The sequence below is a fragment of the Lemur catta genome, chromosome X, assembly GCF_020740605.2.
Source record: "Lemur catta isolate mLemCat1 chromosome X, mLemCat1.pri, whole genome shotgun sequence".
Taxonomy (NCBI): Eukaryota; Metazoa; Chordata; class Mammalia; order Primates; family Lemuridae; genus Lemur; species Lemur catta.
The window spans coordinates 57,392,937-57,419,050 of record NC_059155.1 but is presented as its reverse complement, the minus strand read 5'-3'; the positions used below and the strand labels follow the sequence as shown (position 1 = coordinate 57,419,050).

The 26,114-nt window shown below is 50.3% G+C and overlaps 1 protein-coding gene across 4 annotated transcripts; it reads right to left on the bottom strand.

Annotated features, from left to right (window-relative positions):
• Nucleotides 1-16,939: 16,939 nt before the first annotated feature.
• Nucleotides 16,940-25,526, bottom strand: FTSJ1 (FtsJ RNA 2'-O-methyltransferase 1). Of its 4 annotated transcripts, XM_045538032.1 has the most exons (13): nt 25,029-25,513; nt 23,135-23,342; nt 22,791-22,860; nt 22,615-22,705; nt 22,211-22,289; nt 20,756-20,808; nt 20,617-20,670; nt 20,428-20,530; nt 20,241-20,324; nt 19,550-19,647; nt 19,253-19,450; nt 19,021-19,062; nt 16,940-17,508 (listed from the first exon to the last, which is right to left on the bottom strand). In XM_045538032.1, the coding sequence occupies exons 2-12, from the start codon at nt 23,253-23,255 to the stop codon at nt 19,030-19,032; spliced, it is 984 nt and encodes a 327-aa protein (XP_045393988.1). In that variant the 5' UTR covers nt 23,256-23,342; nt 25,029-25,513; the 3' UTR covers nt 16,940-17,508; nt 19,021-19,029. The 4 variants fall into 4 exon arrangements, with proteins under 4 accessions (XP_045393988.1, XP_045393985.1, XP_045393986.1 ...); XM_045538029.1 differs by lacking the exons at nt 16,940-17,508; nt 19,021-19,062 and having other exon boundaries at nt 19,105-19,450; nt 25,029-25,526; XM_045538030.1 differs by lacking the exons at nt 16,940-17,508; nt 19,021-19,062; nt 25,029-25,513 and adding an exon at nt 24,888-25,020 and having other exon boundaries at nt 19,105-19,450.
• Nucleotides 25,527-26,114: the final 588 nt, after the last annotated feature.

Sequence of the window (26,114 nt, the reverse complement as noted above, 5' to 3'; positions counted from 1 at the left end):
CACTCTAGCCTGGGCAACAGAGTTACACTCTGTCTCAACAACAACAACAAAAATTAAAAAAAAATTTTTAAAAATCAGTTACTATAGTTATTATTTATTTATTTTCAAAAATAGCTTAATTTAGATGTAACTTACATACTGTAAAATTAACCCATGTTAGGTGCACAATGCAATTGTAGTATATTTATAGACTTGTGTAAAAATCACCACAATCTAATTTTAGGACATTTTAGTCACCCCAAAAAGAAACCTTGTGCCCTTTAGCAGTCAATCTCTCTCTCTCCCTGGCAGCCCTATGCAACTACTAATCGCTTTCTGTCTCTATAGATTTGCTTATTCTGGACATTTCATATAAATGGAATCATACAATATGTGATCTTTTGTGTCTTGTTTCTTTCACTGAGCATGTTTTTTTAATTGTGGTAGAGTACACATAAAATTTACCACCTTAACTATTTTTTTTTTTTTTGAGACAGAGTCTCACTCTGTTGTCCGGGCTAGAGTGCTGTGGCGTCAGCCTAGCTCACAGCAACCTCAAACTCTTGGGCTCAAGTGAGCCTCCTGCCTCAGCCTCCCGAGTAGCTGGGACTACAGGCATGCACCACCATGCCTGGCTAATTTTTCTATATATTTTTAGTTGTCCAGCTAATTTCTTTCTATTTTTTAGTAGAAATGGGGTCTCTATCTTGCTCAGGCTGGTCTCGAACTCCTGACCTTGAGCAATCCTCCCGCCTCGGGCTCCCAGAGTGCTAGGATTATAGTCGTGAGCCACCGTGCCCGGCCAACCACCTTAACTAATTTTAAGTATACAGTTCAGTGGTATCAAGCACATTCACATGTTGTGCAACCAACACCACTATCCACTTCCAGAACTTTTTTCATCTTCCCAAACTGAAACTCCATACCCGTTAAACACTAATTCCCCATTGTCCCCTCCCCATAGTCCCTGGCAACCATCATTTTACTTTCTCCTCAAATTTGATTACTAAGTACTCCATATAAGTGGAATTATATAGTATTTGCCCTTTTCTGACTGGCTTATTTTACTTAGCATAATGTCCTCAAGGTTTATCCATGGTATAGCATGTGTCTTTCCTTTTTAAGGCTGAATCATATTCCGTGGTATGTGTAGTCATCGCTCGGTATCCATGGGGAATTGGTACCAGGAACCCCCTCAGATACCAAAATCCATGGATGCTCAAGTTCCTGATATAAAATGGCATAATATTATATTTGCATTTAACCTATGCACATCCTCTGGTATACTTTAAATCATCTCGAGATTACTTATAATACATAATACAATGTAAATGTTATGTAAATAGTTGTTATGCTATATTATTTAGGGAATAATAACAAAAGAAAAAATGTCTATACATGTTCAGTACAAACACACTTCTTTCTTTGAATATTTTTGATCTCTGGTTGGTTGAATCCATGGATGCAGAGCCCACAGATATGGAGGGCTGACTGTATATACCACTTTTGGCTTCTCTGTTCATCTGTCATGGGACACTTGGGTTGCTTCCACCTTTTGGCTATTGTGAATAATGCTGCTATGAAAATGGCTACGCAAATATCTCTTTGAGACCTGCTTTCAATTCTTTTAGATATATATAGCCAGAAGTGGGATTGTTGGATCGTACGGTATTTCTATTTTTAATTTTTTTTTTTTTTGAGACAGGATCTTGTTCTGTCACCCAGGCTAGAGTGCAGTGGCGTCATCATAGCTCACTGCAACCTCCAACTCCTGGGCTCAAGAGATCCTCCTGGCTCAGCCTCCTGAGTAGTTGGAACTACAGGTGCGTGCTACCACATCCAGCTAATTTTTCTATTTTTGGTAGAGATGGGGTCTCACCCTTGCTCAGGCTGGTCTCGAACTCCTGGCCTCAAGCAATCCTCCTGCCTCAGCCTCCTGAGTAGCCCAGTCTATTTTAATTTGTTGAGGAACTTCCCTTCATACTGTTTTCCACAGCTGCTGCACCATTTTACATTCTCACTAACAGTAATTTCCCCTATCCTTGTTAATTTCATTTATTTGTAAAGTATACGAAACACTAAGATGGTTTTAAAAGTCAGAACTAGACCAAAAGGTATACTCAGAGAAGTGTCACTCTCTGTCCTCCTCCTTCCATCCCATTCCTACCCACTCCTTCTAGGCAACCAGTCTCAATAGTTTCTGCTTTATCCTTCCAATGTTTATTTTTGTACAGATAAGCAAATATGCATATGTTTTCTTATATCATCTTGTTTCTTACATGAAGGCTTGCATACTATACATACTTTTTTGCACTTGTTCCACTTAACAGTATCGCCTGTAGATCACTCCTCATCAGTTCATAGATTTTTTCCCTCAATCATTTTGCAGCTGCATAGAGCTCCATCGTGTGACTGTACCACAGTTTATTTAAATCACTGCCTATGTATAGGAACTGATATTGTTTCCAATATTTTGAAATTATAAACCATGCTGCAATGAATACTCTTGTGCATTTGTATTTTCACATTGTTGGAAGTGTATCTTCAGGGTAAATTGCTGGAAGTGGGATTGCTGGGGCGAAAGAGAAACACATGCATTTTTATTAGATGTCAAATTCCCCTCCATTGATGTTGTAAAAAGGACTTTTAAAAAAGCACAAAGAAGAAAAGCTGATCTTTACAAAAGAAACCAAACAGTCTTTCTTGCTGACATCCAATAGTCCATGGTGGTTTTAAGGTCGAGGGATTTAATTTCACAAAGACTGGTTTTTTACAGAGTGATTTAATTTCACCATTGTCAGAGCCTCTGCTAGTGGCTACCCACTCCCACACACGATCTCACACTGCCATAGGAACTGCCCATTTTAGAGAGGCAGCAACTGAGGCTCAGATGTGATAAGCAACCTGGGGGGCCATCTGTGGGCAGATATCTGTGACTCAAAGTCTATCTGGGCTACAGATGGTTTTAGAGATTAAGCATGTTTCTCTGTGGGATTCTGAATCTCCCAGAACATCCGATGAAAGCCAAGAGCCCTCTCCTTAAGATCACACTGAGAAAGGGAAAAACAGCCCTTGCTATCCGGGAGCTGGTCTGGCACCCATAGCTAGGGCTTGATGTCCTCTTGCTGAACATGAACAATTTCACAAAACATCAATATCAGACAAGGCTGCTCTGTGACCATGATGGATCAAGACAAAATTAAAACCGGTCTATAATCTTGTCTGAGCACAGACACATGAGCGTTGTCCAAACCACAGAAATAACCAAATGTCCCCCTGGCCTGGTTACTATGCTGCTTCTTTCCCAATTACAGCTTCAGCCTCCACTCTAGCTAGTCTGCCCTCCTTCTCAGTGAGATTTATTAAGCTGCCCAATTATAGAATTGCCTCCACTTCCTATCTAAAGCAAAGCCCTGCTTCCTTAAACCCTTCCCCCAAGTCACCTGACACAAGCCCAAATCCTATTTTGAACTCCCTTTTACTGAGACACCCCACGATTCCCCACAGTGCGTGGTCTCCCTTGTTGCAATGAGAAATAAACCCCACTTGTTCTACCACACATGTGCTCCTGGGAGTCTTTGGCTGGCTTTGACAGCACTTACAGAGTTGGATGCAAGTTCAAGGGCTCTTTGGAAACTCATCTATGCATGCCCCTCACCCATAGACTCCCAATTAAACGCCCTTGAGCCTGGAGCATCAGTGATACCATTAAACCAGATGGAAAAACTGACGTCTAGGCAGATTCAGTGACTTCTTCAAAGTCTCGTTGTGAGCTAGTAACTGGGTAGAAACTGGAAACTGTGGCTGTTGTCCAGTAGACATGGAACCCATCCCCAAGCTCATCCTGGCCACAACAGTGTCCTCCCTGCATTGGCCACCAAACTACCTGGCAGGACACGCATGTGCTCATCTCTGAAGGATGGCTTTGTTCTCTCCCTGCCCTAGCTTTCTCTCTGTAGAATGGGGCAGTGGGATTCTAGGTTAAGGTGAGGGTTAAGGGAACCCCCCCCACCGGAAGCCTCAGGCAGTGAGGTCTCAGTCGGAGGAGCCTCATCTTCCCTGTCCACCTGCACTGTGTCCTGGAGTCTGTACCTCACAGACCCTAACACCAGGGGCACAACTTGTTCCTGTCTCTTACTCTCCCTTTGCATGTCTCGCTGCCTTTGCCCATGCCATGCCCTCTGCCTGGAACGCCCTCCCTTCCCTTCTTATCCTTGAGAGCTCCCAGTTTCCCTTCAAGATCCAGGAGCTCAGTGTCACCTCTGAGGTGGGGGAGACCTTTCCCACCTCTCTCCTCTGGGACTCCCAAGCCCCGAGCAGACCCTCGCTCCATAACCCTACCACACGGAAGTGTCTGGCTGTCTCCCCACCAGGCAGTGCCCCATCTCTGTCCTGTCTGGAGCTCCCAGTGCCTGCACTGGGCTTGCCGTCCAGGTGATGCCTGGCAATGTTGACTACAGGATTCCATCAACCCCAGCAAATAGGTGCTACTGGCCTCTTTGTGCCTGGAGAGCGCTTGGAATGGGGCTGCCACAGGACTCTTGGGCTTTAGGTGGAGGCTGAGATCCTTCCTCACCCTGCAGACCCATTGCCCTTGGCCTTCTGCCCCACCCCACTTGCAGGCTGCTGTTCCCCTTCCTTCCAGAACCAGCTGGGGTCTCCCCACTGCTCCTGGAACCCGAGGGCCTCCCTGCACATCATCCCCTAACCTAGGTCCCTCTGTCACCCCAAGATCTGACTGCACCACTCTCATGCCAAGCTGTCAAGGCTGAGGGACTTTTCTGACCTGATACCTAGCAGGCTGGCAGCACCGTGCAGGTATTTTGGTTCAGCACTGAGCCCCATCCCCTGCCAGGGGTGTCATTCCTAGGACACATCTTTGACTGTCCTCCTAGCTCTTGCTTCCTGTGAAAGACAACTGCATTCAACAGAGCCAGTAGCACCCAGTGCTCCTGAAGAGGCCTCGAATGGTTTCTTTTCTTTTCTTTTCTTTTCTTTTCTTTTTTTTTTTTGAGACAGAGTTTCGTTCTGTTGCCCAGGCTAGAGTGCCGTGGCATCAGCCTAGCTCACAGCAACCTCAAACTCCTGGGCTCAAGCATTCCTTTTGCCTCAGCCTCCCAAGTAGCTGGGACTACAGGCATGCGCCACCATGCCCGGCTAATTTTTTCTATATATATTTTTAGTTGGCCAGATAATTTCTTGCCCTCTTCCCTCGGCAACACGGCCGTGCATCCTGTGAACCCTCCAAGCCCTGCAGAGCCAGGTACATTGGGGTGCACATGCATGATGCCCCTGACCACACTGGGTCCCTGGCATGTGTCCCTGGAGTGTGTGGTATGGACCAGAGTTCACGATTGCATCTGCACACACACACATTGTCTAAGCATCCATCTGTCCATCTGTCTATTCATCTTGGGGGCAGTTCCTATAAATGGCATTCTTCCTGAGGTTTAGTGTCTTTTTGTTTCTTTGAATTGCAGGCTGGAGGTTGGCACATGTGTCTCCTTGAGGCCTGGAGCAAGAGCAGGCCAGCCACCCCAGGCTTTTGGCCACACTCTCTGGGTGCTGGCTTTTTTGATGGAAAGCCACCCCTGACTCCCCTGGGCCAGAAATTAAAGGCCCCTACTCAGCTGCCCAGTGCCAACTTCTGCCTTGGCCCCCCATCCACTGTATGCTTCAACCACACTCATTCTCTCTTACACCTCCCAGGGTCTACCTACTGTCCTCACTTCCAGGAACGCCCTTCCTCCTCCTCTCTCCTGGCAAAGACCGACAGATCTGTGAGCACTCAGCTAAAATGCCACTGTCATAATCAAATGCTCCTTGGGGGGTATCCACAGCACTGATCACAGAATCATGCAGTGAGATACACCTGTGGATGTCTCTCCAGTTAGACTGGGAGGGCTGAAAGGGCACAACAGTTGTCAGTTACATGGTGCGTGGGGGGGTGGCTAGATAAACAGATGAATGAATAGGTGGGTAGATGGGTGAATTACGAGTAGATGAATGGGTGCAAGTCTAGGTGAGTGGTTGGGTAGATGACTTGTGGGTGGATGGAAAAGCAGGTTGATGACAATTCTAATGTTCTAACCCATCCCATCTGCTTCCCGCCCCTCCCCTCTGACCCTCTCACACAGAACTCATCCTTAATGGTCCAGAAGAACAGACCTCCCTCTTCCAAAAAATCAGTGTTAGAAACTGATGCTCGATGAATACACACCTACACAACATCTTTGGACCAGAGCCGAACTGACAGGCTGATAGCTGAACAGACAGATTCCTCAGAGGAAGGGGACAGAAGAGCCTGGAGCTCAGATGTGCCTGGGAGGTCCATCTGCTCTGAATGGTGACAGAAGATGGGAGGGAGGCTGCTCTCTCCCCCTGGGCTGCCTTTGAGCTGCCAGGCCCATGGAGTACTTGGCAGTCTCTCCGAGAGCTCCCCATCCTTCTGCCACACTGCCCTAAATCCCACCAGAAGATTAAGTCATGCACAGAGAGGCTTTGCCTTCTTCAGACAGCCTCTGCTGCAAACATGTTTAATGGCTTCTGGTAGCCATTGGCATTTTAGTATAAATTACCTTTTTTATCTGTCATGGAATGCAGAATTTCTGGTGGCTAAGAGAGATGGGGTAACTTTATAGCATAAAACTGAGGACGTCCACATGGTGGGCAGACAGAGACCAAGGCTGCCAGTGCTTGTACTTAAGGATGGCATGCCAGTGGCCTGCCATGGTAGGCAGGCATTCTTTTTGCCAACTCAGCACCTCTTCCCTCTTCTATTAAATGCCACTCTCGGGCCGGGTGCGGTGGCTCATGCCTGTAATCCTAGCACTCTGGGAGGCCGAGGCGGGTGGATCGTTTGAGCTCAGAAGTTCGAGACCAGCCTGAGCAAGAGCGAGACCCTGTCTCTACTAAAAATAGAAACAAATTATCTGGCTAACTAAAATATATATAGAAAAAATTAGCCGGGCATGGTGGCGCATGCCTGTAGTCCCAGCTACCCGGGAGGCTGAGGCAGGAGGATCGCTTAAGCCCAGGAGTTTGAGGTTGCTGTGAGCTAGGCTGATGCCACAGCACTCTAGCCCGGGCAACACAGCGAGACTCTGTCTCAAAAACAAACAAACAAAAAAAAAACACGCCACTCTCCACTTTCTTCTGATGACACACATCACCTCACTCCAGTACATGTTGTCCTTATGGGACTAACTTCTGCCCATCCCCTGCTCCCAACCCCTATCTTCAGGAGTGGACCTGTAACTAGTCTGGCCCATCAGAGCAATCTGTCATCCTGACCACAGGGTCATGAATGGTGTGGGACCCAAGCCAGGTCACGTGACCTAAAACTGGACCCGAAGGGAAAGAGGCTTCTCTGTCTGTGGGGGTCCCTTGCTCTTTGGGGATAGGTGAGGCAGCCACCACGTGGGAGAGCTTGCTGAGGGCCAAGCTCTCAAAGAGAAAGCAGATCTCCCTTCCGGAGAGACGTTGATTCCTGGGCCGTGGTGTGCAGGCCCAAAGCTCACTCTGTCCCAGGTCTGTTCCATTACTCGAGTAAATCCCCTCTTACCTTAAGCTGGTTTGACTTGAGTTTCTGCCACTTACAACCCACAGATCCCTGAAGAATACATCTACCTTCTTGCCCTCTCAGCCCACGTGGGGTTATCTTCCCATTTTGCAGATTGGTCCTCTGAGGTCGGAGCATACCAATGCCACACACAGAGAGGAGCCTGGACTGGAAGGGACCCTTCAGGCCACTGAGTCTATCCCCTGTCCCCCACAAGTCCCCCAGGCAGGCCTCAGGATTGGCCTGAACCCAAAGTTCCTCCTCAGTAGCCAAGAAACTTGGGCAACTGGGCTCTCAATTTGCTGGGCAACCTCCCATGCTGTGGAGAGGGGTGTCTGTGTACTTTGTCTCCAACGGCAGGGCCTGGGCTGGGGGAACTTCGGCTTCCAGCTGTTGTGCTCTTGCAGACCATCTGTTCTTCCCCAAAAAGTAGCTGCAAAGGTCTTCAGCAATGCACAGCTCCAAAGTGCTCATTGTGCAGATGGGGAAACCAAGAGGTGACCTCCCCGGGAGGCCCCACTGTTACCTGTAGGGAATTAGCCTCTCCTTGTGCTGCACCCACTTTCTCCCCTGGGCCCCAGGATCCCTTGGATGGCAGCACAGGGGTTCCAGAGAGAGCAAGCCAGGCATATCCTGCCTGGCCAGAGGTCTGACCTCCCTGATCCAGGGAGTTGGGTGTTTTATCCAAGGATAGAGCAGCTGGTCCCCCCAGGCCAGCATCTGGAAGGGGTCCCAAGTATCCCTTCAAAGACATCTGCCACTGGAAGCTCTGCAAAGCAACCAGACTTAATGACTAACAGCAGATATATACTGAGTGCTTACTCTGTGCTAGGCGATTTGAAGAGCTTTGTGTGCATTATCTCATTTAATCTTTTCCCTGCCACCATAAGGCAGGAACTGTAATTATCTGCATTTTATAGATAAGAAAGCTGAGGCATGACAGTTGAAATAGCCTGCCTGAGAATAAAGCCCTTCCTACATGTGTCTCCAGCACAGCAGCCCAGGATGGGGACATTTCAGCACTGCCACTAGCCAGGACGGCCTGGGGGAGGACGTGGGGGCTGGTCATGTCTTGAATCTGAATTGGGGCACAGCACAGAGGGTGGGAACTGACAGGAGGGCCCCTCATCCCAGAGGGTCATTCCACATCCTCATGGTGGAGGTGTGTCACAGGCCCCCATTCCACACCCTGGACAAAGCAGGGCAGAGCCCACAACAGCCTGGGTTCAGCCCTGCCTCGAGTCTCAGTCCCTGAGGGTCACTTCAAGCAAGTCCCTCCCCTCCCTGCTTGGTGATGTCATCTGGACTATGAGCTGGTAGATGCGGTTAATGGATCATTTCCAAAATGGTAACAACACAACTCATACAAATATAAAGTGAACCCGTGTCAAAGATTTTATATAGATACTGAGGGAACTGGTACGATGTTACAATGGGCTCAAAGGACAATCTGAAGAACAGACATCTAGGCTCCCAGGGACACCAAAATGAATTTGCCAATAGATGCAATATATCTGGAATCATCTTTTTCCACAGGGTAGAAATCAGTTGTATCTTTGATACAGGACAAAATTCGTTTGCATTTTTACGAATGGGAAGAGTGGGCCCTGCACAGCTTAACTTCTACCTCTACAGAGTTGAAAATGGCCCAGTCAAAGACAGAGGTGCAGCCTCCTATAGAATCAGATAAGCTTTAAGAGTCTGCTAGACAACGCCTAGCATGTCACTGAAAGGACGCCTGGGAATAGTCTTGTCTGTTTAAAAGCTTTTTACAAGTTTCCCGGACGAGTGCACGAGACAATAGCCCAGCACTTTTTCCGCTCAGAGACATCCCCAGGCTAAGGCCTGTGCAGCCCTCGGAGCTATGTCTACTTTCTGCAACCTCTTCAGTCTTCCTTTGCCTTTGAAGACCTGGACACTGAGGGGTGCCACCAGCTCACTCAGTGCCTTTGTCAACTTTAGAAAAGGACACCCCTTCCTCTTGAAGGACACAGCCCCAAGGCAGGCCCTAGGAATGCTAGAGGAGACCGGGATGCATTTCTGTCCCCTCTTTCCTCCTTGGCCAGGTGTCCTTTGTCAGGGCACAGCCTGAACGACTGTGCACCGTGGCCTGCTGCCCGACAGTCCACAGTCAGTATTGCTGACCCCCCTGGGGATCTAAAGGAAAGCTATTAGCTTAGGGTTAGGGTAAGAGCACAGGAAGGTCTTGATCCTGTACCTGAGAGTTTTTTGGGGTGAAGCCGGGCAGGGCTGGGGTGCCAAGGCTGGGAGGGGAGATCCCTCTGCCCTCTCCAAACCTGCTCTACATCTGGGCCAGACTTGGAGTTGAGGACAAGCATCACCCTTCTCCAACCAGGGCCAGGCAGAGAGTTGCGGGTCCCTGTGCCTCCCACCGCCCCCCAGGCATCTGCCATGCCTGGGTGGGTTGGTGGGTGACCAGGGTTAGCAGTGGAGGTGTCCCCTCCTGGCCCAGGGTTGCAGCCCCACCAGGCCTGACTACCCTCATGCTGATAGGCCTGTGGCCATGGCTCCTCCAGCCGGCATCCAAGCTTTGACCCTGGGGCTAGCTGTTAGGACCCAGAAGTGTCAGAGGAGAGGAAGATGGCCCAATCTTGGGGAGTGGCCACCTGCCTGCTCACTGCCCGTAGGCTACTCTTTCAGACTAAATGCTCCCTTGTACCTGGGCTGCAGACAGTGGCAAATACCAGAGGCCCAGGAAGAGCAGGCAGCTTACTCTGGGCCCCAGGGGCTTGTGGAATCCTGGACAGTTCTTTAAGCCTAAACTGCCTGTTTCAGGGACAGAAAGAACACTCACACACGCCCCCTCACATACACACCCCCTCACACCCCCCCACACCCACACCCTCACACTCCTATGCACACACCCTCACACACCCATACACACCCCCACACCCCCACACACACCCCCACACTCCCACACACACCCACACACACAACCTCACACACCCACACCCCCCCCACACTCCCACACACCCCCCCACACACTCTCACACACCCACACACACCCCCACACTCCCACACACACCCACACACACAACCTCACACACCCATACACACCTTCACACACACTCTCACACACCCACACACACCCTCACACTCCCACACACACCCTCACACTCCCACACACACACTCACACACCCACACACACCCTCACACTCCCACACACACTCTCACACACCCATACACACCCTCACACACCCACACACTCTCACACACCCACACACTCACACACTCTCACACACCCACACACACCCTCACACTCCCACACACCCTCAGACACCCTCACTCACCCTCATACACCCTCATTTGTCTCTGGGCCCCTCCGAAGCCTGGGCACTTGCTCTTTTACAGGTGATGAGAGAGCCAGACACAGCTTCCTGGCTGAATGGACACTGCTTCCCCACTCCCAGGCCCTTGCTTCTGAGTGTCCCTTGTCTTGCCATCTGTCCTCCTATCCCATCCCTGCAGGTCCAGGTCCTCCCCAGTACCATGGGCCCCCTTTGCTGCATCTTCCTACCTCACCCTTTAGGAAGCCTCCCCTGAGTTTCCAGGCACAATTCTCTCCTCCCTGCTCCCAGTGGCTTCCTGCCATGATGGCTCGCAAGCACTGCTCATCTTCCCAGCCCTCTGAAGTCTGGCCACATTGTCTCTGGGTTGCCACAGAGCTCAACTCAGGGGGAGGGGATTGAAGTAAGGAAGGGGTGTTTTCCAAGCTCTACCTTTGTGTCAAGTGACAAAGTTTGAGACAAGTAAAACAGTTCCGAATTTCACTCCCTTGGCTCCGCCCAAACCCGGATTCCTAGAGGAAGCACATTCCTTGGTTTCCCTTATAATCCCTAGCCAGGTGTAGGTGGAAGTGCATCTGCACACCCATGCCCCACACAGGGTCACATATGCATGCACAAATGCCATAGTGGTCCCCCAAGGGTACACATGCATAGACACCAAGGCCCAAGCCCATTGGCACAGCTGAACACGTGAGCATACCCATGCATGGGCCCCTAGGGACATGTACACGTATACCCAGATCCACCTGAAACCGTGCACACACTCATGAATGGGCACCCAGAGGTACCCATGCATAGACACTGAGGCGTGTCCATGGGCCCACCTGATCCCATCCACATACACACAGGGTATATGCACACAAATACCCAGACCCAGGCCCGTGGACAAATATGCTTCCATGCACACACACACATTTGTGGGCACGCAGGGGTACATGTATACAGACACCCAGGGCCAAGTCCATGGGCACACCTGTACTCATGCACACACACATGCATGGTGCCCAGAGGTCTAGGCTCCTGGCCACTTGTACACACACACGTGCATTCACGGGTGCCCAGACCAATGGAAATTCCTAAAGCCATGCACATATGTGTATGGACACCCAGACCCAGGCTCGTGTGTATACCTGTTCACTCACGCTGGCATGTGCATAGGCACCCAGGGGTATGCATGCATAGACGCTAGACACACTAGTCTGTGCCAGTGGGCTTCCCTGTACCTGTGCACTCACACACAACTGTGCATGTGGCATACACATGTACAGGCATGTACACACAGATGCAAACACTCAGGCTAACACCCATGGCCATAGGGGTTTGCACATGGAATCTCACACATGAGCACATCCTCATAGACATGTACAATTGCTTTTCACAAATACCCTTGTCAGGGTACAGGTCCCCACGTACCTGCTGCACCGTAGCACCTCCATGAGTGTGCACACTTGAACTTGTGTTGCACACATGTGCTTATAATCACACCAACATTCAAAACAGCAAAGCACAAATACGCACACATGTAGCATGTATGCATGCATGCAAAAACATTGTAAATGTGCACACACACAGGCATAAGCACACCATGCACACATGCACATAACTTCACACATGCTGGTATGTGTGCACACATGTGTGCAGGCATGCACACCCAATTATCCTTTGAAGCTTTTATCCATCAACCCTGCTTGGCTGGTAATGGCTCCCAGCTCCTGCATCTGGCAGAACTTTCTTGTGAGTCATGGGCTGTGACCCATGATTCATTCCAGCTTTCCCCAGCCCCTGTGTCACCTAGAGAGACTCAGACACTTGCCCCTTCCCTTGGGCTGCCACCAGCCTGAAATTACACCATTACACTTATTCTTCTGAACCAAGGCATCAATGGCTCTAAACCTGCATATGTGTTCTGTGAGAGAACAACCTTACATGAACCAGGTGTGGGTAGAGCGTTAGAGGAAGACTCGAGGCAGTTCTGGAAATCTTCCCAAGTAATTATTACTCATCTTGCAATGTGGCTGAGAATGTTCCATGAACACAGCTCCCAGAACCTGCAGGAGTGCTGTGGTTCTCATCCCTGGCTTTTTCTGGGCCACTCACCCCTCCCTCGGCTCCACAGCCCTCTTCAACTAGACAAGAAGGGTGTGCCGAATTTTCCTTCTTCACTTGAGCACCTGGTCCCCTCACACATGGTCAAGATGAGTCTCCTGAAATCAGCCTTGAACCTGAGAGGCAATGTATTAGTTGCTTGGGCTGCCATAACAAAATACCACAGACTGGGTGGCTTAAACAACAGACATCTATTTTCTCACAGTTCTAGAGGCTGGAAGTCCAAGGTCAAGGTGCTGGTAAGGTTGGTTTCTGGTGAGGTCTCTTTTCCTGGCTTGTAGACAGCCACCTTCTTTCTGTGTCCTCACATGGCCTTTCCTCCATGTGTGCATGACGGGAGAGAGAGGGAGCTCTGGTGTCTCTTCCTTCTCTTATGTTGACACCAGTCCTGTCAGATTAGGGCCTCACCCTTGTGGCCTCATTTAACCTTAATTACCTCCTTAAAGGCCCTGTTTCCAAATACAGTCACATTGGGGGTTAGGGCTTCAACACATGAATTTGTTGAATTCATAATTCAGTCCATAGCAGACAATAAACGAAGTGCTACCTTGAGCAGCTGCAGAAGGCCACAGCTCCTCCTTCTCCTCAGGTGCATTCCTGAGACATGTCTGTGCAGAAAGCACGTGGAGGGGAGGAGTAACAACAGGCACAACTGCAACCTCTCTTTTAGACATAGAATTCTTTATTGCTTGCAAAGCATTGCATTTTTTTTTTTTTTTGAGACAGAGTCTCGCTCTGTTGCCCGGGCTAGAGTGCCGTGTTGTCAGCCTATCTCACAGCAACCTCAAACTCCTGGGCTCAAGCGATCCTCCTGCCTCAGCCTCCCGAGTAGCTGGGACTATAGGCAGGCACCACCATGCCTGGCTAATTTTTCTATATACATTTTTAGCTGTCCAAATCATTTCTTTCTATTTTTAGTAGAGACGGGGTCTCGCTCTTGCTCAGGCTGGTCTCGAACTCCTGACCTTGAGCGATCCTCCCGCCTCAGCCTCCCAGAGGCTAGGATTACAGGCGTGAGGCACCGCGCCCGGCCTGCACTTTTTTTTTTTTTTTTTGAGACAGAGTCTCGCTCTATTATCCCAGCTAGAGTGCCGTGGTGTCATCACAGCTCACTGCAACCTCAAACTCCTGGGCTCAAGCGATCCTCCTGCTTCAGCCTCCTGAGTAGCTGGGACTACAGGCGTGTGCCACCATGCCTGGCTATTTTTAGTAGAAATGGGGGTCTCACTCTTGCTCAGGCTGGTCTCAAACTCCTAAGCTCTAGTGATCCACCAGCCCAGTATCCCAGAATGCTAGGATTACACGCACGAGCCACCGCGCCCGAAGTATTGCACTTTTTAAAAAAAGTTATAATTTAAATATAAAAAGAGTTACAAAAGAGGACATACAGTAGTGTGCACCCTTTTAGTATTCTCTGAGTTTTCACAAATAAAAACATTTGGGTAACCATGCTGCAGCAGCCAGAGGGATGCTCTTACAACCCAAGCCAGGCCATGGCCCTCCTGCACTTAGAGCCCTGCTGTGGCCCCCATCTCTCTCCGAGAAAAAGCCAAAGTCCTCTCCTGGCCCACAAGGTCCTATAGGACCTCTCTGATGTCACCTTCTACCAGCGGCCCCTCGGCCACTCTGCTCCTGCTGCACTGGTCTCCTTGCTGTCCATCAAATGTGCCAGGCATGCTCTTGCCTCAAGGCCTTTGCACAGGCTTTCCCCTTTGCCCGGATCACTATTCCTCTAGACATATCCCTCCTGGGGTCACACTGACTGGGAAGAATACACTCCTGGGTACACACTGACTGGTGTATGGACCCTTCCAGGGTCACACAGTCTGGGGTGTGGACCCTCTTGAGCTCACACAGGTGAGGGTGTAGGCACTCATCATGTCACTAGATTTGGGAGTAAGGAATCCTGGGGTCATGCTGATTGTGATGTATATACTCCTGGGGTCGCACATTAGGATGGAGACTCTACGGGGTCACAGACTGGGATGTGGTCATGTGGTGGGTCACACGGATTCGGATGTGGACATGGCTGAGGTCACACAGACCCAGCTGTGGATACTCTTTGGGTCACACAGATTGGGGGATGAATGCTCCTTGAGTCACGAAAATTATGGAACAGACATCCTTGGGTCCCAGAGACTCAGTGTAGACACTTTTAGACTCACACTGGCTGGGTCAGGGACATTGCTGCAGTCAAGGAAACTGTGTTGTGGACACTGTCGGGGTCACACCCACTGGCATATAGACATCTCTCAGGACATGCCAATAGGTGTGGGCACTCCTCTGGTCACACTGACTAGGGAATTGACTGCCCTGTGGTCACAGACACTGGGGTGTGGAGAATCCTTTGGTCACACAGATGGGGATGTGTCCTCCCTGGGTCACTCAGACTGGAATCTGGACCTACCAGCAGTCACGGGCACTGGAGTTTCACATTCCTGTGGTCACACTGACAGGGGAGTAGATAGTCTCCCAGTCACAGATGGGGGAGTACACCCTCCTGAGGCCATCAAGACTGGGGTGTAGACAGATCTATGGCCAGAGACTATGGGGTTTGGACAACACCAGGGTCACATACACTGGTATTGGACATTACTTCTGTCACAAAAAACTTGGGTATGGCCACTCCTGGGGTCACAGAGATTGGGGAGTGGATGTTCTTGAGGTTGCTGGACTGGGGAAGAACCACTCCCAGAGCACCAGACTGAGCTGTGGACACCCGTGGGGTCACCCGGACTGGAGTTTGGACACCCCCGTGGTCACACAGTTTGAGGGTGTGCACACTCATGGCACCACCAAGACTGGCTGTGGAAACTTCTGTGGTCTCACAGACCAAGGCATTGCCACTGTTGGACTCACAGAGCCTGGGGTCTCAGATTATTGCATGAGTCAACACTGCTGGATTTGCACTGCAATGGGTGTGGATGCATCTGCAATCACACAGCCTTTTGTGTGGACACTTCTGCCAAACATTCCTGGGGCCACAGAGACTGGGGTATGGACATTCCTGTGGTCACACTGGCTTAGGTGAGAAGACCCCTGGGTTAAATCACTATGGTGTGGATAGTCTGAGACTCACATAGAGTGGGGTTTGGGCATTCCTGGAGTCACATAGATTGGGGTGTGGTTATTCTTGTGGTCAGAGACTGGAGTGTAGACACACCTATAAACACACTCCAGTGTTTAAACACCACTTCTGACTGGGGATTGGACACTGTCACAGACTTGAGTGTGTATACTCCTGGGGTCACACAGACTAGGGTGTGGCAACTCCTGAGGTCACTGGTAGTCCTTGGGTCACAGAGAGAGTTTCTAAAGACATGGAATTAAGCTGCACAAAACACCTCTGTATAGATGGGGACTTTTTGTCATCTCCCGTTTGCTAGTTGTAGAAATTCAGGACTGCAGTCAATGCAGACTTGCTGACATTTCTTTTCTTTTCTTTTTTTTTTTTCCCCGAGACAGAGTCTAGCTCTATTGCCTGGGCTCGAGTACAGTGGCATCATCATAGCTCACTGCAGCCTCCAATTCCTGGGCTTAAGTGATCCTCCTGCCTCAGCCTCCTGAGTAGCTAGGACTGCAGGTGTACACTACCATGCTCGGCTAATTTATATATATATATATATATATATATATATATATATATATATATATATATATATATTTAGAGATGGGGTCTTACTATGCTGCCCAGGCTGGTCTTGAACTCCTGGCCTCAAGTGATCTTCCCACCTCAGCTTCCCAAGGTGTTGGGATTATAGGTGTGAGCCACAGTGCCCGGCCCACTGACACTTCTTTAGGAGAGGGGTTCTTAACCTAAATAATTTGTTCTGGGGAACACTTTGGCATCTGGTTAAATCCGTGGACCCCTTCTCAGAATATTTTTAAAAGCACACATGCACGCACACACACAAATACACAAGATTGCAATGGAGCCAATTACGATGAAATGCAGTTATCACCATACATTAAACTGAAACAAAATTGAGATGCAGTAATGTATGGGCTACTTTATTAGTACACCAAATTATAACATCTACTATCACTCCAAGTGGTGATGAATGTGAACAATATTTCAAGATGCCTGTAACATCTGTAATGTCACATAAAAATAACAGATCTGTATTGGTGGGAAAATTGCAGGTACTGCTTTTCCTATTGCCATTTATTGCCAACATTTGCAACTGGGAGTAGGCTACATTGCCAGTACATTAGTGAAAATAAAGATGTAACATTTTCCTCTCAAGTTCATGGATACCCCTGACTTCTATCCAGGTAAGAACCTCTGCTTTCAGGGGAAACTCTAGATGTAATCAGGACATCCCCGAGGAGGTTTAGAGAAGCGGTAAGACCTCATTCAAGAATTCCCATTGCAGTACAGACAGACTTCTGCAGTGTTTCCTTCCTTGTTGTCTTCGTGCTGGTTGTTGCAGATTCCTACTCAGGGCTTGTTCATTCAGGTCCCGTTGATGAGATATTTGAAAACAAGTTCATCAACCCACGTTCCGGTTTTCCTGATAGCAGGCAGTTTCTGAGTTTTATTGCCATGCCAGCTAACCAAAAGATGAAAGGAAAAGGAAGTTTTAAACAAAAACATGTGTTCCAGTTTTCTCTACTATAATCACTGTTCACTAAGCTGCTAACATTTTTGTGACTTTCCCCCCTTTTATCATGAACTGTAACACATAGAAAAATGCATAAAACATATATGATGTTCAGCTTAATGAGTAACTATAAGGTGTTATTTTGTATAATTATAGGATGTCCATTCTCATTGCCGTGTAGCTCTCCTCTGCAAATATACCATGATTTAATGGAGGTAACTACAAATAGCGCTGCTAGGAACATTCTAGTACTCATCTCTTAGGAGTGGACCTGGCATACACGCAGCTTTAGTAGACAATGCCTGATAATTTTTGACAGTGGCCACACAATTTTATGCTCCTAGCAGCATGTACAATGGTTCCAATTGTTGCAGTCCTTCCAAATACTTAGTGTTGTCAATCTTTTTAGTTTTAGCTTGCATTTCCCTGGTGAGAACAGCTTTTCATGTGCTTATTGGCCATTCTCATGTTTTTTCTTATGATTTATAGGGCCTTTTTTTTTTTTTTTTTGGAGACAGAGTCTCACTCTGTTGCCCAGGCTAGAGTGCCGTGGCGTCGGCCTAGCTCACAGCAACCTCAAATCCTGGGCTCAAGCGATCCTTCTGCCTTAGCTTCCTGAATAGCCGGGGATACAGGCATGGGCTACCATGCCCGGTTAATTTTTTCTATATATTTTTAGTTGTCCAGCTAATTTCTTTCTATTTTTAGTAGAGACGGGGTCTCACTATTGCTCAGGCTGGTCTCAAACTCCTGACCTCGTGTGATCCACCTGCCTTGGCCTCCCAGAGTGCTAGGATTACAGGCGTGAGCCACCGCGCCCAGCCCTATAGGACCTTTTCAATATTAAAAACACTACATATAAGGCTTGTAAATATCTTTTCCCACTGTGATTTGCTGTTTCAATTTTTTTAAGGTATCTTTTTAAATGGAAGACTTAAGTCTCAATAACTTGCTTGGCCGTTGTTGGAGAGGGCCGTTCTCTAACATTTCAGTTTCAGCCCATTCGGCTACATTAAACTGGCCCCCTTGCTGTTTCCTCCCATACCAGGTACAGTTCCACCTTTGGGACTTTGCTGTGTCCTCTACCCAAAATGCTCTCCCCTCCAGATAAACGCACGGATTCCCGCCTTCAGGTCTTTGCTCAAACATTACTTCAGTGAGGCCGTCCATGACAACCTTTTTAAAAAGCGCAAACTGCCATGCCTAGAATTCCTGGTACTCTTGACCCTGCTTTATTTTTTCTATTTTTCATCCCCTGTATCACTGTGACATACTTAACAGTGTGTATGTATGGAGAAACTCCTGTACTCACGGACTTGTCATGAGTCTATGACTTTGTCTGTCTCTTCCCCAAACTGGAAGCTCTGAGAGGGCCGAGACACTTGCCTGTTTGCTCCCTGCTCTAGTTCGACCTGAATCAGTGCCTGGCACACAAACCCTTAGACAAAAAGGCAAACTTACCTTAATGGGTTAAGGTGAACAATTCATTTCATTGTCTTCCATCTACCCAAGGGGAAAAAAAAAAGAGACTCAGATATTTTGCTGAACTTTTCTGTTCATTATGCTTGGTTTTACCCATTGATTTTTATAGCTATTGGGAGACAGGGAAGAGAATTTTGGCCCCAGAAACCATGTGGTTTGGGAGGCAAACTGGGAAGGGGTCAAATGTGAGCTCAGAGCCATGTTTCCAGACCTCAGGGGCCAGCAGGGTGTGGGGCTGAGGGGCGGCCAGGGGCTGGGGCAAGGTGTCCACTCTGCGGATGGGGCAGTCCTGGGGGCAGATCTCCTTGGCCAGTCGCCCCCTCTTCTTCAACGTGCAAGCCTCCTGGTATGGTGGGGAGATGGGGAGCTGCGTGGGCGGGGTATACTTGTACTCTGAGCCATCCTCTAGCTGCAGGGACACGAGGTGAGAGGTGAGGAGTTGGTAAGGACCCGGGAACCCAGGACAGCCTCCCCGCACCCCCCACCTAACTGTTGGTTGGGCACTCACATCCAGTGGGTAACTTTGGTCCGAATCATAGGAGCTCAGGTCCCCACAGGTCACAAAAGGCACAATGATGCGGGTGGGACCATCTAGCTGATTGAAATCTGAGTTTTAGAAAAAGGGCAAAATAAGACTGAGGAAAAGGCTGAGACGCCTGGGGCCAGTCACAACACAGGCTGCAGCAAAGTGCCAAGCCCCGCCCCCACAGATCCACCAGCTAGTCTCTCATGCCTCTGCCAGAAATCTGTCATTTGGTTCTGATCACCTCCTCAGGGAGGCCCTCCATAATCACCCCTTCTAAACCCCCCTGTTCTGATATTCCATTCCGTGTTGCCTCCCTCGAATGTGTCTCTAGAAGGGTAGGTTCTTCACCTCTCCATCAATTCCTACTAGGGGCGAGGCTAAAAACCCTCTCGGGGCAGAAGTTCCACACAGGGTGAAGTTTCCACTGGGGGCATGACTGAGTCTTCCCAGCGCAGAATTGCCTTAGGCAGGTGGAGTGTCCACCGGGGCAAGGCTTGGCACCCTCCTGGGACAAAATATCCATGAGGAGGTGGATTTCCACCAGAGGCTGGGGTGGAGGATCCTCTTGGGAAAGAATTCTCACCAGGGGCTGAGGGTGCCGGCCCTTTCGGGACACAAATTGTATAAGGGGGGCAGAGTTTCCCCAGGGATGGGCCCAGGCTCTAGCTCTCACCGTACGAGTGGTCCAGCAGGGGTTTGGTCAGGTCCGCCGTGAAGCCCTCAGGAGGGTCATAACCCCGACAGACAGCGAAGGCCTCTGTGGGAGGAATCTGGAGTGAGGGGTGACTACCACTTCCACCCTCTGTAGGCTGTGTCCCTGAGATCCCCCTCTGCCTGCCCAGCCTCTCCACCCCACTGACCGATGCTGGAGTTCCGGCTGCTCCTGGGCTTGGCGCAGAGCACGCTGGGGAAGAAGACACGCAGCTGGCTGTAGAGGAGTGTCACATCCCGGCCTCGGAATATCTGCAGGGTAGGGAGGTAAAGATGAAGGGGTGAGGGCGGCCCTCAGGGACTTCTCCCTACATGCCACCAGGTCCCACAAGGCTTACCTTGGCCACAAAGCAGCCCCCTGGCTTCAAGACATGTGTAGCAATGTTCAGAGCCTGTGGGCAGGAGGGATGGCTAAGGCTGAGGGGGGGACAGCCAGGAGGGGGCCAGGGTAGGTCAGGGGAAGCCAGGGTTACTCACGGCTAGGAGGAGCTGGGCCTGCATATACTCATCAACGTCATGGAGGCCAGTTACTGTGGCGAGAGGAACAGCGTTACGGGGTCCCGTGTAATTCTATGCATCTTCTTGTACCAGAGAGATGAGAAGCTTACAAACGTTTCCCAGGCTCAGGCTCTGTTACTGCTAAGTTTCTGGATGCAAATCATTCTCTGCCATCTGGATGCACATTCTGAGCTCCTAATCCTTAGGAACTCATTTTAATTCTCAAAACCACCACATGCACAAGCATCATTATCATTCCCACCTCCAGCCCAGACTGCTCCTCTGAACTCCAGGTTCACAGATCACACTTCGTATCTTCAACACATCCAGACCAAACTCCCGACCTTCCTTCCCGACCCTGCTCCTCCCACGAGCTTCCCCATCTCATCTGATGCTTCTGGTTGTTCAGGCCCCAAACCTTAGATACCTTTGACGCCGCCACTCGATGTCCTCTCCTCATACCCGCATTCAAGCCACTAGCAAATCTACTTTCAAAAGATGTCCTGACCTGACCCTCTTCTCCTCTCCGCTATTGCCTCCATTGTCACTTCCTCGTTCCCAGGTCCCCTGCTTCCACCCTCGTCCCTCACACGGCTCACAGCAACTCGAGGGGTCTGGTCACAGCCCCAGTCAGGCACAGTCCCCCTGTGTTCACATGGCTTTCTCTGAACTCCCATCTCAGTGAAAAAGCTAACATCCTCACCATGACCCATGAGGACCTATAGGACCTGTCCCCTGTGACCTCTCTGACCTCACCTACCACTCTCTCCCTCACTCTGCTCCAACCACTGATCTCCTCACTGCTCCTCACACATACCAAGCACCCTCCTTCACATGGGCTGGAACTTCGCCTGGATCACTCTTTCTCCACACATACCCATGACTTACTCCCTCACCTCCTGCAGGTCTCTGCTGCCAAGTCAGTAAGGCCTTCCTCGTCCACTGTATTTAAAATCCCAACAGGTATCCCCCCTCCGGGCCTGCTCACTGATTTCCCTCTGGTACCTAGCGCCTTTTAACAGGCCATTGGCTCAATCGTCTATTTTCTTTTCCATTTGCTCCCACCAGAACATCAGCTCCATGAGGTCAGACATTGGCGGAATTTTATTCACAGATGTTTTCCCAACACAACAGGTACTCAGTAAATGTGTGTTGAATGGCTGGCTGAAACGATGAATAAACACTACCGTGGCAATGGACGTTTGCAGAGAAATGAGAGGAGGGAAGGGCGAACAACAGACACCAAACTCAAAGGGTGGGATATGCGGAGGAGGAAGACAGAGGTGGGGAGGAGCTGCCAGATGTGGAGAAGGCTGGGAGTGGAGGGAAGAGGAAGGAGTAACTGAAGAGGCAGAAGTCAACCGAGGTGGGAGATACAGAGAAGGACACACACAGGGGCCCACACTGGGCCTCCCACCCCCTGTGGCTATTTACCATCAGGAGCCCCGTCGCACACTACTAGGTCCGCGGGGCAGCCCTCAAAGTGCTGGATGATCTCCTTGGCAGTGGACAACTATGGAGAGAGGGAGGATGAGTGGCCCCAGGGCCTCCCACTGCTGCCCTTGAACCCCACCTGCCCATGGCCTTGGCCCACAGCCCCTGGGTCAGCCAAATTCTCAGACTTTGCCTGTCTAAGACTTGGCTCCAACTCTAGGGACCCAGTGCCATCATTTTTTGCTGCCTCTCTCCGATGAAGACCTGTTGGCTCTGTTTCTCTGCTGTTACTCTGTCTTTCTCAGTCTCTGTTTCTATCCTTCTGTCTCTCTTCTACTTTCTATAGCTCCCAGGTGGGGGCCTTCACCCAGGATACACCCCAACTCCCTCAGCCATGCTCTCACCTGGGTGATATCTCCCTGGATCTGTAACACACCTGGTATCGGAGCCATAGCCTGCAGGTCCACAGCCACCACGTGGCCAGACCCCTGGCCCCTGTGGACAACATGGCCCATGTCAGCCCAATTTCACTCCTGGCCCCCGCCCTCCTGGACCTCCCATCGGGGACCCCCACACTTACCCAATCTTCTGGCTTAGCACCTGGCTCCAGCTGCCCGGGGCTGCACAGAGGTCAACTGCCCGTGTCACACCTGGGGATACACAGCAAAAGTATACTGGTCAGCTGCACCTACTTCTCCAACCTGGGGACCCTGCAAAGTTCATCCCTCTCTACTGGGGAGCACCCCCATCTCTCCACTGCCCAGGTACCCAACTCCTCTTGGGTATTCTGCCCATCTTCCTGCCCCAGAGGCCCATTTGAGTCAGCCCACCTACCGCAGGGGCTCTGCAGACCCAGTCCACTTGTCTGTCTCCTCTGCCCACCCCGCCACCAACTTCCCAGTGACTCGTCTGCCATTTAGGGACCTTGGAAGAGCTGGAATTCTTCATCAAGTTGTAGCAGCTTGAAGGCGCTACGGGCACGATAGCCATTCTCCTTGGCCAGGCGGTAGTAGACATCCCGCTTGTCCTTCGATGTCCGTCCCATCTCACACACAGTTTGTCCAAGGAACTCCCGACAGTCAGCTGACGCCACCCAGTATCAGTAACCAGCTGAATGGGCTGCCACCTACTTCTGCAGGGTGGAGAGAACCACACAAACCAAACTGGGTTCATCTGACCCATGTGACAGTTTACTCAGCAGATGAGCCAACTGAAGCCCTGGCACTGACCCCACTGACTTTATAGGGCCCCAAGGACCCTATCACTGAGCTCTCAGGCTCCATCACTTACCTCACAGTTTCCACTAAAGACCCCACAAACCCAACACTTATCCCATAGATGACCCATCAGTGACCCTGTGCACTTCCCATCACTGTCAACCACATTCCACACATTAAACCCTGTAACTCCCACTATCAACCCTTCCCTGCCCTCCTCATCCCTACTTACATCTCAGTGACGTCTCCCTAGTTGTCCCCAGTGTTCCTAGATTCATATAGCCCTATTAGTCCCCAACTAATCCCTTCTTATCCCCATTATCCTAATACTACCTCATTGCACTTCTCACCCCTTGATCTCTGTCTACTCCAGTCCCCATTAATCCCTCAAATGATCAGGCCCCCAGTAATTCCTTTATTATTATTAATATATCTTTATCGGCCCCTGTTAATGCCTGGAGGATCATGTCCTATTAGCTCCCCATAAACACTCAATTACTGATTTATCAGCCCCCATTAACTCAGCCCTCCAACTGACCCCTCACAGACCACTGCACTACCCTGTAACCCCTTCCGTAACACACACTCCTGTTACTCCCTGATGATCACACATCAATTCCCCGTTCTCCCCTCACTGCCCAACTGTGCCCCCCACTGATAGATCACTGGATGATCACACCCCCAACAGCTTACTAGTACCCTTTCTTTGCTCACTCTGTCCCCATTAATTCCCAGATGGTCATGCCACCATAGCCCACATTAACCCTTTGACTACAATATCCATCAGCTTCTCATTATCTCTTCTTTCACCACTACCCCCACTAGTCCCTTGATCGACCTCCATCCTTCTCTATTATTTCCTTGATAGCCTTGCTACTATCCTTTCAATTACCATGCCCCCATTGTTCTCCATTAACCCATTGAGTGTTATAACTCCATCAATCCCTCGGGTATCACACCTCCATCCACCTCCCATTATATTCTAGATGCCCACTCTACCACCCCCTCAGCTAATCAATGAACATATCCCAACAGCTCCACATCGACTAAAACACTCATATTAGCCCCCACTGATTACCCAGTAACACTCCACTTGACCCCTGTTACTCTTGCATGGTCCACCCAACTTCCCATTAACAGCCCTCTGACCACAGCCCCGTCCCTGCTCATCAACACCTCAAAACCGTGGCTCCATCCGGATCACCAGATCCTTCTCGAGGAGGCTCCGCGGATATCCGGACAGCTGCGACCCTATGCCTGCCCACCAAGCCCACCCCACATACTGGTCCGCTTCTGCTGACAAACCTTGGGTCTGGAGCCCACCCACCCGGTGCCAGGTGCCTGGACTATGAAGCTGCGGCGCTGAGGACGGACCACCTTCCTTCCCCCGCCGGCGGGACAGTGCAGGCGTGCCTCACGGCCTCAGTCTGTATCCACGTCCTCCGCGCTCCAGGGCCTACCTCAGCTTTCAGAATGGGGAGAAGCCGGAGGAAGGAGGGTGGTCCGCTAGCAGTCCGAGCCTCGGCGGGAGCCCAAACACATGAAAAGTCGTAGGGCTTCAGTTTGTGTTCGTGGTCGACCCGAACGCCTGTCATACATACCTAAAGGTTACTGCTGCACCGCAAGCTTGGCGTCCTGGAACGCCGAGGCTCGGGCGAGGCCCAGACCTGATGGGAACGTACAACGTGTGTCCCGTCATTTTGTGTCGACGTATCCGAGTCATGAGACCTGCCGTTCCCAACATGCAACGGGCACGACCAAAGCGACGAAACTCACGCGCTGCGTGGCTGAAACGTCGCGGCGCACAAGAAGGGCTTCTTTGTTCTTTTGTTTCAAGGCCATGACCGATTTACTCCCCGCCCCTCCCTTCTCGGACCGTGATGGTCGTTGAGCCTGTGGACTACATTTCCCAAGATGCCAAAAGCACGAAGGCACCTATTCATTTCACTTGTGCCGTCAAGCGAAATTACCGCTGGTGGCGTAACCGTGAGAGTAAGGCAAGGGCCTCGATCAAGTGCGCGAGCGCGGATGCTGCTGTGCTGCGACGCCGAATCCCGCTTCCGCTCACGGATGGCGCCGCCGGAGTTTTACCGTCTCAGAATCTCAGTTTCCCCATCCGGAAAATGGGGATAGTCAATAGTGCAGACTTCACAGCATTCTTGGGAGGATTAAATAAGTGTAACTTAGCACACCATCTGGCTTTTTGTAATTCTGTTTTTTCTTCAGATTTTTAATTCCGACCCACACATGTAAAAGACTATACACCGCGACCCCAGTGGACAAACATAAATATAGTAGGAAACATTTTTCGCAGCGTTTACCGTGTGCTAGGCACTAAGTGCTCTCAGTGGTGTGCTGGTCAATGGTTAACTGACTTTTTTGGAGGGGGGGAGTGGAGTCTTCGTTTCTAACATTTCCTCTCTCCTCCCTCCTCCCCTCTCCCCTCCCCACCCTCTCCTCCCCCCTACCCCTCTCCTCCCCCTCCTCTCCCCGCCCTTCTCCCCTCCCTTCTCCTCCCCCTTCCCCTCCCCTCCCCTCCTCCCCTCCAGGCTGAAGTGCACCGCAGGATCATAGCTCACTGCCGCCTCCAGCTTCTGGGCTCAAATGATCCTCCCGTCTCAATCTCACGAGTAGCTGGCAATTTCCACGGTTTACATACTGGCATCTTATCAGATTTCAAGTTATCT